This window comes from Cupressus sempervirens, chromosome 3 (genome assembly GCF_028749045.1).
Source record: "Cupressus sempervirens isolate cs-2001-9-10 chromosome 3, ASM2874904v1, whole genome shotgun sequence".
NCBI lineage: Eukaryota > Viridiplantae > Streptophyta > Pinopsida > Cupressales > Cupressaceae > Cupressus > Cupressus sempervirens.
In genome coordinates, this window is record NC_143120.1 from 974,727,844 (window position 1) to 974,740,920 (window position 13,077).

The 13,077-nt window shown below is 33.1% G+C and overlaps 1 protein-coding gene across 8 annotated transcripts in view; it reads right to left on the minus strand.

Annotated features, from left to right (window-relative positions):
• Nucleotides 1-4,097, minus strand: part of LOC149570007 (eukaryotic translation initiation factor SUI1 family protein) — a 62,904-nt gene extending 58,807 nt beyond the window's left edge. For 2 of the 8 annotated variants that reach the window (XR_016362878.1, XM_089822664.1), the window contains exons 1-2: nt 3,946-4,030; nt 3,090-3,290 (exon numbers count right to left, since the gene is read on the minus strand). Coding sequence is in view for 5 of the 8 variants with exons in the window: in XM_089822664.1 (XP_089678790.1) it covers nt 3,090-3,224 (135 nt within the window). In the remaining 3 variants the exon portion in view is untranslated. Of the gene's footprint in view, nt 1-3,089; nt 3,291-3,469 lie in introns of all 8 variants that reach the window. The other 6 variants (XR_016362879.1, XR_016362880.1, XM_089822667.1 and 3 more) reach the window with 6 other exon arrangements.
• Between the last annotated feature and the right edge of the window lie 8,980 nt (nt 4,098-13,077).

Here is a 13,077-nt window from a genome sequence, read left to right on the forward strand (position 1 = left end):
ATTTCTAAAGAAACTGCTAAGAAGAAATACACAGTGTAGAATTAGAGTCAAGGAAAAGTGAAAATAGAGGAGAGTTTGCAGGAATAGGAAGAATGAGGAGATGCTTGGATGAAATGAAGGAATGGTGAATAAGGATAAGAAGAGACAAATTTTGCGTGGTGTAAAAGAAGAATTAGGGCATAAAGCTAGGTTTTGTAGATGCACACAGAAAGGTCTGTAATTTGGTTGATTGCAGATTGAAACAAGCGCTGTTGTAAAAGATTCAAAAGATTTTGACTAAAGACTCAGCCAAGTGTATGCAAACCTATGTTACCCGGAAACGCGTTTCCTACCCTAAGCCTTGAGTTTTGGAAACCGTCCCCGTTTCGGGGACTTGGGGACGGCCGGAAACGTTTCCAAGCCGCCCCCACCCAAGCAAGAAAATCGGAAACCCGTCCCCGAAAATTCGGAAACGGTCAATGCGTTTCCAGATGGTGTTGACCGTCCCCGAGACTCCGTAGCTGTTTCCTATCCATCTTGGGGACTGCTTGAAGTTTCCAATTTTAAAATAAAATTCAACTTTAAAAAAACATTACTAGTGATATGCAATTTTTTATTATTTTCCCCTGGGGTGTAATAGAGAAGATATTAGATCACACTCTACCTAGCTATTGTTCATGATTAGTTAAATATTTAGAAACATGACAGTAATCTGAGTTTAGAAACAAACAATAATCTTAGTATCTGCCTAGAAAATTTCACTATTAAATTGTTAATATACAATACTTTTATTGTTTTCCTAGGGGTACAATAGAGAAAACATTTCACACTCTACTTTATGCAGCTGTTATTCATGATTAGCTAAATATTTTATGCTAAAGTTTCATCTTTTGAAGCTGTTATAGTGTAATATCTTCAAATAGGGATGTTAGGAAAAGATAACAAATATTATAAACTAGGGCACAAACATTATGAATATTTATTTGCATTCAAATACGTCAATTACAGCTCAGATATTATGTCAGAATCAGATCTGAGTTTATCAACTAAAGACAGTTTTTTAGATTATATTTTGAGTTTAGAAACATAAAATGATCTTAATATCTGCCCTGAAAATTTCAGTCTTGAAATACAACCTTCCTTACTATTTCTGAGATAAAATAGAGATGGATATGCAGATTTTGATACTCGACTTGCCCAGAAGTCTGCTGTCCAAAAAACATAAATATAGGGTTTACACGTATCAAACATGCAAAGTCGTCCTTGAAATGATGGCCAAGTTATAATGGCCCAAAATGAAGGTTTCAAATCCTAGTGCAATTAATTACAAAGGTGCTGAAACGCAGCACCAAATTAAGTTGCTCAGGTCAGCTATAAAATCAGCTAGCTAAAAATGTCTTTTAACAATATATATATATATATAGCCGTCCCCTGCCGTCCCCTATTTCAGCCAAAAAAAACCATCCTAGAAACCCGTTTCCTAGTCCCCCCATCCCCCCGTCCCGGAAACTCGGGGTAACATAGATGCAAACAAATATTGAACAGATGCAATTTTGTTTTGATGCTAAATAAAAGAAAAATGATTTTGAACAAAATTTGCTGGCCCATATACAAACAGTCTGAAAATACCCTCTTGGTATGGTCTGAATTAGAAAACTACCATTCAAGAGGATCTTGTCTCTACATTGGCAGAAGCAGTACCAAATGTTGTGCAGAGACTATGGTTTTTAGTCTCCAACTTCAGGGTAAATTTGGGGATATGGAGGTGCTGAGGTCCAGAAATGCCTGTGAAAGATGACACAGTGTGAATTTGCTGGTGATTGGAATGGTACAAGTGGGAGGGAAACCTTGGCAGAGAGACCCAACAAAAGCAGAGAATTGTAGCTGGTTGTGTGGAACTGCTGGTGCCTTTCTGTAAGGATATAGGATAAGTCATGGGGAATCAATGGTGTCCTGCAATAAAGGCCACCTTGAGTTATTGAGCGATTTTGTGATTCCTGCCTCAGTGCTGGGAAGCTTTATAGGTGGCAAAGGCGCAGGAAAATATCACATGATGGCACCTGGTGCCTCTTTCTCTGCACGAGGTGCACCTCTTTCTCTCCAGGTCAATTCAGAATTCAACGGCAGTGGATGATCTTACAGCTAACCTGTGACAGAAGTTGAAATGTTCAGTCATTGGGGTATCCGCTAGGACTTTATGGACTCTTTTTGCTTGTATTTGGTGTTTTTTGCAGGGTAGTGAGCTTTCTGGTCCTACATATGTGTAGTTGTTTTTACTAGGGTGCTAGGTAGTTTTAGTTAGTGATCCAAGTTTTGGTTTGGGCTTAATATATCAACGTTATGATCATTTCCTGCAACATCAATATTATGTATGTGTTCTTCTTAGGCAGGAGTCCCAGAAGAATCCCTCAAAAAAAATACATTTAAAAAAACAAATTAAATACCACCAAAAAAATTCTTGAGAATATATGAAATTGAGATGTAAATATGTTTTGGTTGCTCTTTCCGATCTTAGAGATCTCAATTTTCTTTGACCCAATCTTTAAGCTGGCTGATAGCCCGGCATATACTCAACCTCCTTGATATCGGAGGAAAGTATAGTTTCAATAAAATTGTTTTCCATTTGTTTTATAATAAAAGCCAGATGGATGTGATAGAACACGAATGGTTAAATTCAGAAGATGAATAGATTATTGTAACACTGGAGCATTTAAATACTTTATTGTCTTCCTGATCTATTCATGAAGCTCAAAGATTATATGTTCATTGAATACTCTGACAAACTAGAAACGCTACTGGAACATTTTGAAGATTTAGCAACATTTACTGGTAAAATTGGAGTGTTGTCTCTAGTTGGACTGGCAGTAGTGGTGAAGAATAATAAAACTGGTCGCAATATCTAAAGGTTCTAGTGAATGGTCGATGGCACAAATGTTCATATCCCTGCCAAATAAAGACTGCAGAAAATATCTCTACCCAAAAAGAAATACTATAAAAACTTGTGCCTATCAGCTGTTCAATATCACTTTTAGGTGTTGTTGCTACTTCTTCCCTACATCCTGAACTCATAATACAATCAAATGTAACCTCTGGCGACGCACGGTGCATACCTTAGGCGGAAGAATGACGTCAAGATCTGCATCTGATGTGGATGGGAATCTTTCGTGAATATTCCGCCTCAACTTCTTTCGGTCCGCACCAGATAGCCTTTGTAGAGCTTTGACATCGCTGGCCTTCTTGAACATGATTACTCCAACCAAAAACTCTTAAATCTTAATCAACTGTGTCGCTGCCACGCCTGTTATCGAAGCCTAAATCGACAAGGTAATGCAGAAAGCACATAATCTAATTAGAAAAGGAAAATGCATAAAAATTCAAAGGAAGCAAACATTATACAACCTGTTTCGTGCGAATAATTAAAACAACAAAGTACAGGAAATCCCGCAATGATACCACAACTCCAAGACTAAAAATTGGAAAGGTGTATAACTTAATGATTTAGATACAATCTCCTCGTTCTCAAATGCTTCAGCAAACCCTAACAGTAGATGAAAACTTTCTGTCTGCCAAAATTTCCGCTGCCAGTGCCTAGAATTTAACAATACTATCTGTGCGTATTTCGTGACAAGCAAGATTATGCTAAATGGAATGTCATAATAAGTAAACATCTGTCGGTCGGACGACAACGGCAATTGAAGGAAGAAAGATCTCTCGGAAAAATCGCATAATATTTAGTTAATATTAAATATTTAGCCACAATAATGAAGATATATTTAAAGCTCGACCTCGATCATATAACAAATCATCGTTTCAGACATCACAGAGAGCTAAACGTAGCGGAATTTCTATGAAGTTATTCATGTTTTTAAACACCAGCAAACAAATAATTCAGTGACAATTTCAATCAGAGAACTTCGAAAAGGGACGTATACGCAAATTTTCAATCAGAAACAATGTTTAGCTCACTATTCTTGGATATTTTCGCAGACGAAATGCTCACGGCACCTTCTTCGTAGCGAGCAACACGAGTCCTCTACAAATGTCTCGACTTCCTTTTTATTTTGAGGAATTCGAAGTTTATGGATGGGTTGTATCTCACCACCTGGCCGAGTGTCAATAACTAAATAGAAAATGTCGGAACTGAAAGTACCCAAAAAGTACTCTCTAAACTCATTCAGGGGGAGACATTGTGAGGTGTCAACTTGGCTCTTCTATTTTTGCCTATGCATCATATAGGAAGGAAGGGAGGGGAAGGGGGTTTTATAGTCCACGATACTATGTCATAGTTTTTGAGTTTACGTATGGTGATAGTGATATGGGACTACTTTGTACTCTTTTTCAAGAGGCGCTTGGCGCTACAAATGAGGCGTGCATACCTTACCTTTCAGTGGGATTTGAACTTGTGACCTCTTTTTCAAGAGTACAAGTTCTCCACCACTAGGCCAACTCAGGCCATATAGGACGCACTTTAGATTGTAATTGAATTGTATCTTTTGGTGCTTGATGGCAAGGGCTATGCAGGTACAAAAAGTTTGTATCTCGGTGTTTAATGGCAAGGGCTATGCAGGATCCCAAAAAAACGTTTAACGTAAAAGGGGAAACACTTGGTTTATTTTTTAAAAGTTAGAAAATGTCTATAAGAAAAATTGTTTTCGATGGCAAGGGTTATGCAATAGCCACTATCATGTTTGATGGATAATCAAAGTATAGAAGGTCAATAGGAAAAATTATGAAGTTTTTTTTAAATACATATGTGGTATAGTTAGTTGTGGTCATTTAGCAAATGATATTGTATACAATAGATGTTTGAGAGGAGAAGTGATAACTTCAAACCAATTGTGCTTTTATTTACATAGGTTCCAATTTGAGCGAAATAAAATCTTTGAATTGGGAAGATAATCAAGTTTCACAATTTGTCGGTTTGAGAGAGAGAGAGAGAGAGAGAGAGAGAGAGAGCGGGGAAGTGAGAGAATGAGGGGTAAGGAGAGACAGAAATAAATAGGAAGATAAGAGTTAGTAGATATGGAGGAGGAAAGGAGATGAGAGAGCTAGGATAGAGAGATAAATAGAGATTAAAGAGATAAATATACAGAGAGGGAGAGTAAGATAATGAGAATGTCAAAAATAGGAGGATAAAGATCTAAGATGGTAATAATAATAATAAGTGTGTGTGTGTGTGTGTGTGTGTGTGTGTGTATGTATATGTGTGTGTATATATATGTGTATATATACACATGTATATGTGTTAGTAAACAGATTCATCCTTCTAAAATTAAATACAAAGAATGACTCAAAATGCCCGAACAAAAGAATAACTACCACTAACAGTTGGAAATACTATCATGAGATTGATAGCTTTCCTCTGAATTAAGAGGTACAACTCTCTCTTAGAAAGATAATTCAATGAATTTAAATAGCTGGTTATGTCTTTTACCAGAAGACACAGAGGCTTTCTAGCATTTACCCATCACTATGGGAGAAATACAATTATAAGATTTATAAACTAGACAATGAAGAAAGAAAAATGAACAAACAACCACATGACCATCTATCCAATCTTTCATATCACAGGAGAAGTGCAGAGAAATATTATTTTATTCTGCTAACTATGAATGACAATGCAGAACTGCGCCTAAAACATAAAAGAAATGACTATATAACCATTTTCAATCCAAGAAAATCATATTCAGACTTTAGAATCTGATATATGACACCTATCATTACAGTCAAGTTGTAGAAAAATAAAAATAAAACTTCTATTCCTCCTCCCTGTTACAATCACTGCAAAATAAAAATGTATTCTCTCCTTCTTGTAGCTATAGAACTGTTGGTGAAGAGAAGAACCCCAATTGCATAGAAATCTTCACAATAAATAACAAGTTTCACTTGCATTTTGGTTCTAGTAACAATTTATTGAAAATCATTTTAATTATTCTTGTGAATAATCTTCTTTTTATCACTTTAGAATATTTAATAGTTGAGTAAATTTAAAGTTTCATAAATTATAACAAATCTATTTACCAAATTTAAAATGAATCTGATGTGCATTCTTGGATAGGTGGCATATGCTAGTAACAAATTGTTGTCATGATCTTGTGACTGTCATTGGTTATTTATATACTACTACACTTAAATAGTCACAACTTTTTATCCATGATGAATTTTGTAAAATGGCTTGGAGAGAATTTAGATAATTAGGTTTCCTCAAACATATAGGAAATTCAGCTCAATCTAACAGTTGGATTAAAAGTTGTGGCCCTCACAACACGACTGTTTTTCTGACTACAACACATTTGTATTTGTTGGTATGTTGACAGACCCGCATACAGTCCATTATAACTTTTGACCTTGGCAAAATTTTGAAGATCACTCCGGTGAAAATATAGAAAACTAGCCTCTCAAAAACATATCCAAAAATTGGCCAAATCCAATGGTGGGGTAAAAAGTTATGGCCCCCAAACCAGGATTGAATTTTCTAACTGCAAAAAATCTGTGTTCAAATTACTATCATCAAAATCAGTTTTTACTGCTCCAACTTTATAAACTAATAGATGGTGAACAATTCATGCTAGTTATTATCATTTTCTTTATGCTCTCAGCATTTGGCAGGACATGGGTCATAATATCTTTAGCATAGGAGAGCACCCTTGTATTTTGAAAGTCCCAATTTAATTTCCCCTATTAAATTGAGCATGGCTTAAATCTGATTCCTCACTAAAATATTCCTCACACTGAAATGAGAAATCACCATTATTTTCATCTTGGAATACATTGGTAATTGAGCCCTTCAAACTCAAAGCTTGAGTTTGAACTAAGACTTCTAAAAATTGGAGCCTGGACTTGAAATTGGATTCGAAACTGAAGTTGAAGTTGAACTTTGAAATCTTTGGTTCAAGTTCAAGTTCAACTTAAACTCGAGATGTTGTTCTTTTCACAAAAAGCGGGCTAACAACGCGTATATAGATGATAATCTAAAACTTGCATCATGCATATTTAACATATGTCTAAACAACTCATATGATCGGTGCATGTTTACATGTTGATATTTGTAACCTCATTGTCTTAGTAACCAATATATCTGATATCTCCCTATTAGATTTCTCATCCCACATATCGAGTTATCCATTATATCAAAATTTTGGCAATAAATCTCCCTTGTGATTGACCAAATCTCCAAAGAACCTAACCTTTGAACTTGAATCAATGCTTTGGAATGATGGACAGATGAACCATGGAGATGTATTAATGATTGTGCCTTCGAACCAATGAGCTTGAAGTTTGAAACTAAAACTCAAACTTGAATTCTGGCATGAATCATAAATTGGAACTCTGATTCTTGAACCTAAACTTGAATTGACCCAACTTTGAACTTCGAACTTGAAGTTGAACTGACCTGAAGGTTCAACTTCAACTTCAACTTAGGCATTGGATATTCTTCCATACAATTGTATTCAAGTTGGATTGTGACTGTTTAGAGATGATGGAGTGTATCACTTGAATGACAACTAAAACTTCAAGCCTTGAATTTGGACATGGAACCCAATCCATACATTTGAGTTGACAAGCTGATTGCAATTTTATGTATTGAATTTGTGTCTTCAAGACTCACAACCAATGAAATTACATTTTTTAATGTTTGAACTTATGAAACTTGAACCACTGAACCTAAATGTTTGGGCCTTGATTCTGCAAACTCGAACTTGAAGTTGAACTCAAAATTGAAGTTTCTGAACTTGATGGTTCAAGTTCAACATACCCACACAACACTATCTTTTTCACAAGTCACAGTTTATAAATCATCATTAGCAATTAAAACCAAACGAAATTTCCTCTAGAGAGCTTTCTTGGAAGTTTAGAATGTGATAGTTAAAAGCATGGTAACAATATGTATATGAGTGTGTATATATACATATACACACATATATACATGTGTATATATATACAAGTATATATGTATATATATACATGTTTATATATATGTGTGTGTGTGTGTGTGTGTGTGTGTGTGTGTGTGTGTGTGTGTGTGTGTGTACATGTATATGTGTGTGTACATATATTGTACATGTATACACACACACATATATGTGTATATTTATATATTTACAATATATATATATTTACATGTATATATATACACACATATATATGTATATATGTGTGTACATATATATACATGTATACATGTATATATATGTGTGTACATATATATACATGTATACATGTATATATATGTGTATACATATTCATGTATATTTATATATTTATATATTTACAATATACATATATATACATGTATTTACATGTGTATATATATGTGTGTGTGTACATATATACATGTATTTATACATTTACAATGTGTGTGTGTGTGTGTGTGTGTGTGTGTGTGTGTGTGTGTGTGTAAATATATAAATATACATGTATGTGTGTGTACAAGTCTATATATGTACACATGTATATGTACATGTACATAGATGTATATGTGTGTATATGTACAATATATGTACACACATATAAGCATGTACACACACACACACACACACATAGTACTATGTGCACATATGTACAATATATATTATGTCTGTGTGTGTGTGTACATGGTGAATATCTTTTGAATAAGATTCAGGCTAATTGAAAGGATTTTAATTAATGTTAACAATAACATTTGTCTGATCAATCTACATAGTATCACTACTTGCTAATACTTCTAAGGTTTTCTCTGCAATTGTAGGTTATGCCTTTAAGTCACTCATCACTCGATTGATGGCTGCTACAGTTTCACTTCTTATAAAATTATTTTCTCCTTCCATGAACAAAAATGGTTTCATCTTACTTGGCAAGTAAGGTGCTAGTTTCTTCATCATTTATCTTACACATAGTTCTTAGCATTGACTTTCGAAGTTCCATATCTTCTTCATGAATCAGTGTCTTCTAAGCACATATGTACAATGTGTGTGTATGTGTGTGTACAATATATGTAATATATATGTGTGTGTGTGTATGTGAAAATATATGTACATGTACATATATATATATATATAGTACATATATGTACATGTAAATATATATACATGTATCTTTATATATTTATTATATATATAGTACATATATGTACATGTACATATTGTACATAAATACATACATACATATACATATGTGTGTGTGTACATATATTGTACATGTATACACACACATATACATGTATATTTATATATTTACTATATATATTTACATGTATATACACACATATATGTGTATATATACATGTATATGTCTACATATACATGTATATGTATATGTACACATATACATGTATATTTATATGTACACATATACATGTATATGTATATGTGTGTGTATATATACACATACATGTTAATCTTAGATTAGTTTTGACAAGGCAGTGACAAAATACTTAGTCTTTATCTATTAGAATTACTATGCAAGCTGAGCAATCAATGTGAGTTGAATGATCAAAGCATGTCAAGCATCAGTTGCTAGAGACAATACATGTTGAGTAGTATACTTAGTCAGTTTTGAGCACCAATATGTGTTGAGCAGATAGTTCCAAGTCACTCATGAGCCAAGTAAAAAAAGTATGCTAAGTCATTTAGAGGATGAGTTAGAGTATTGAAGATATAGTGGATGTCGAGTATCAGAGACTTCAATTGTCGAGTGGTGTACATATATTGTACATGTATACACACATATATACATGTATATATACATATATATTTATATATTTACATGTATATATACATACATACATGTATATATATACATGTATATGTATATGTGTGTGTATATATACACACACGTGTTAATCTCAGATTAATTTTGACAAGGCAGTGACAAAATACTTAGTCATTATCTATCAAAATTATTGTGCAAGCCGAGCAATCAGTGTGAGTCGAATGATCAAAGCATGTCAAGCATCAGCTGCCAGACAATACATGTCAAGTAGTATACTTAGTTAGTGTCGAGCACCAATATGTGTCAAGCAGATAGTTCCAAGTCACTCATGAGCCGAGTAAAAAAAGTATGCTAAGTCATTTAGAGGATGAATTAGAGTATTGAAGATATAGTGGATGTCGAATATCAGAGACTTCAATTGTCGAGTGAATAGTTTTGGACATAGTTGTTTGTAATGGCACAAACTTCTATGTAAACCATTTTTGGGCCAACTTAACAATTGTTTTACGATTCTAGAAGATGTATACATATGTATTTTACAAATTCCTATGCAATACATGCAACCAATAAATTTAAGGGATGTTCTAAGTGGCAAAATGGATCAACCTAAGTCGTTGATTCTAACCTAACCCTAGCCCACTTGTGTTTACTTAAGGAGAACAAACCCTAAATAGTTTGTATGTGTGAAGGAAGAGGAGGAGACACAAGAGAGATGAATGCTAAGTGCAGAGAGAGCATTCATGGTGGATTTGAAGGTTGTGATAATGTTATGAATTGCAGAATCAGTTAGAGAGAACAAAGGAAAGTAGAGAGATGACATAGAAGACATATATGATCAAAAGAATCAAGTACACATTAGGAAGGAGAAGATCTTACGTCTACCAACAGAGTGCTAACCGAAAAATCATGGTGTCGAATCATTATAACAGGTGATGCAGAGAAAATCTCCTAACAGAGTAGTCTTAATAGGCTTGTGTAAATCTCTTAACCGAGTGCTTATTTTATTACAAGTTTAAGTCCTCTAACAAGGCACACTTTTAGCAGGGTATTTAAACCTCTTAATAGGGTGAGAACTAACAATCTTTGTAAGCCTTTAATAGGGTAGACCTTTCACAGGGTAGATCATAGTTTGTGGTCAAACTTTTGTAACTTTAATTGGCTACACTTTACAACTACAGTAATGAAGATTTGGGGGGGGGTCATCCCCACCCTAGTTTTACCTTCTCATTGTAGGGTTTCTAGGTAACAAATTTATTGTGTTATGTGTTATTCATTTCATACTATGGATTAACACGAGTAATTAGCTATTTTAGTTTACATGCTAAATTGTGAGATAGATGTGTGGTGAATATTTTATGATTAAAGTTTTGAAGTGCCAATTCACCCCCACTCCCCCTCTGAGTTTATTTTCCTCTTGTAATTTCCAACAACACATACATGTACATGTATATACACATACATATATACATACCATGTATATACATATACATGTATACATACATATATATGTATACATACATACATACATACATATATATATACATACATACATATACATGCATATATATATACATATACATATGTATATATATATATGTGTGTGTGTGTGTGTGTGTATATACATATGTATATGTCATATATATACATATACATGTATATAACATGTGTATATATACATGTAGATGTATATGTATATATATGACATATACATACATACATACATACATATATATATACATATATATATATATATATATATATATATATATATATATATATATATATATATATATATATACACATTAGTTGCCAGACAATACATGTCGAATAATATCCTTAGTTAGTGTTGAGCACCAATATGTGTCGAGCAAATAGTTTCAAGTCACTCATGAGCCAAGTAAACAAAGTATACTGAGTCATTCAGAGAAAGAGTTACAGTATTGAAGATATAGTGGATGTCAAATATCAGAGACTTCAATTGTCGAGTGAATAGTTTTGGACATAGTTGTTTGTAATGGCACAAACTTTTTTATAAATCATTTTTGGGTCGACTTAACAATTTTTTTACAATTCTAGAAGATGTATACATATGTATTTTGTAGTGCCTTCCCCTAGTTCACATTTTGTTTTAATTGCCAAACTCTTTTAGGCCAGTTTTATACTTGATGTTTAGTAGCATTACTTTCAGATTATCAGATATTGTTTTGCATTTAGTTTATTATATAGTAAAATTACTTGGTACTCTATATTTAATATATGTATGATGATTATTTAGTGTTTTCAGTTATCGATGATGATCAGTTAGATGGTTTATTATCACATGTGCTTTCTTATGGATACTTACCCCATACTGCATGTGTATGGTGTGTGTGTTTGTTTTCTTTATGTATGGTGTCTCTGATGTGGTTGAGGAAGGGAGTTGTAGTCACCTGCTAGTCGGGATCCACACGATGCACCACTTCATGCCATTGCATGTTTAGCTTAGAATATTGTGTCTATACATGCGTGGATTTTATGCAGGTTGCAGGTACTGGGTATCGACTTCCCTGAATTGCCAGGATGAGTGTACCCTATCGCATTATCTCAATGGTAAGAGAGGGGAGATAAATCTTAAGTTCAAATCCTAAACCTTTAAGTCATTATCCTAATTAAAAATTAGGACAAGTATCTGAGTCAAGTACCCTCTGAATGCGTCAAATGACGTTAATTCATGATTATAACCCTTTGTTTAATTTAGTATGTGTTTTGCTATGATGAGTTTTCGTATGTTGTCTTTATGAGTCTTTAGCATATTTTCTATTAATTAAGTTTAATTAAAAGATTAATTAATGATTTAATTTAATAGAAGATTATTATGACATTTTAAATTATACTTAATTAATTGAGAAATTAATTAAATAAAAGAATTAAATTTGGAGATAAAAGTTTAAAGATAAATTTAGAACGTGGTAATATTTATTTAATTTAATAATAATATATTTAGAGTTCATTTTTAAATAAATGCTAAATATTATTGTTATTTAAGTTAATTAAATATTTTATCAATTAAGTTTCTAAAAATTAGTTAAAGGTAAAAGATATTAAATTATTAAAAGATTTTAGATCGCATGATGTGAGCATGAGTTGAAAATAAAAGAAATTAATTAAAAGATAAAATAAGTGAAAATTATAATGTTATTTTAATTTCATAAAGTGCGCATGGGATTAAAAGTAATAAATGATTAAAAATAGAAGTCAAGTGGAAAAATTAAATAAAGTTATTTAATAATTCATTTAACATGCATTAAAAAGATAAAGCACAGATTAATACAAGTTAATTTTAGAGTTAACTCAGTTGAGCAAAGAGTCCTCTCGGGTGAACGCACAATTAGTGCCCCAATTTGAGGAGAAAACTCCTTATCACAACTT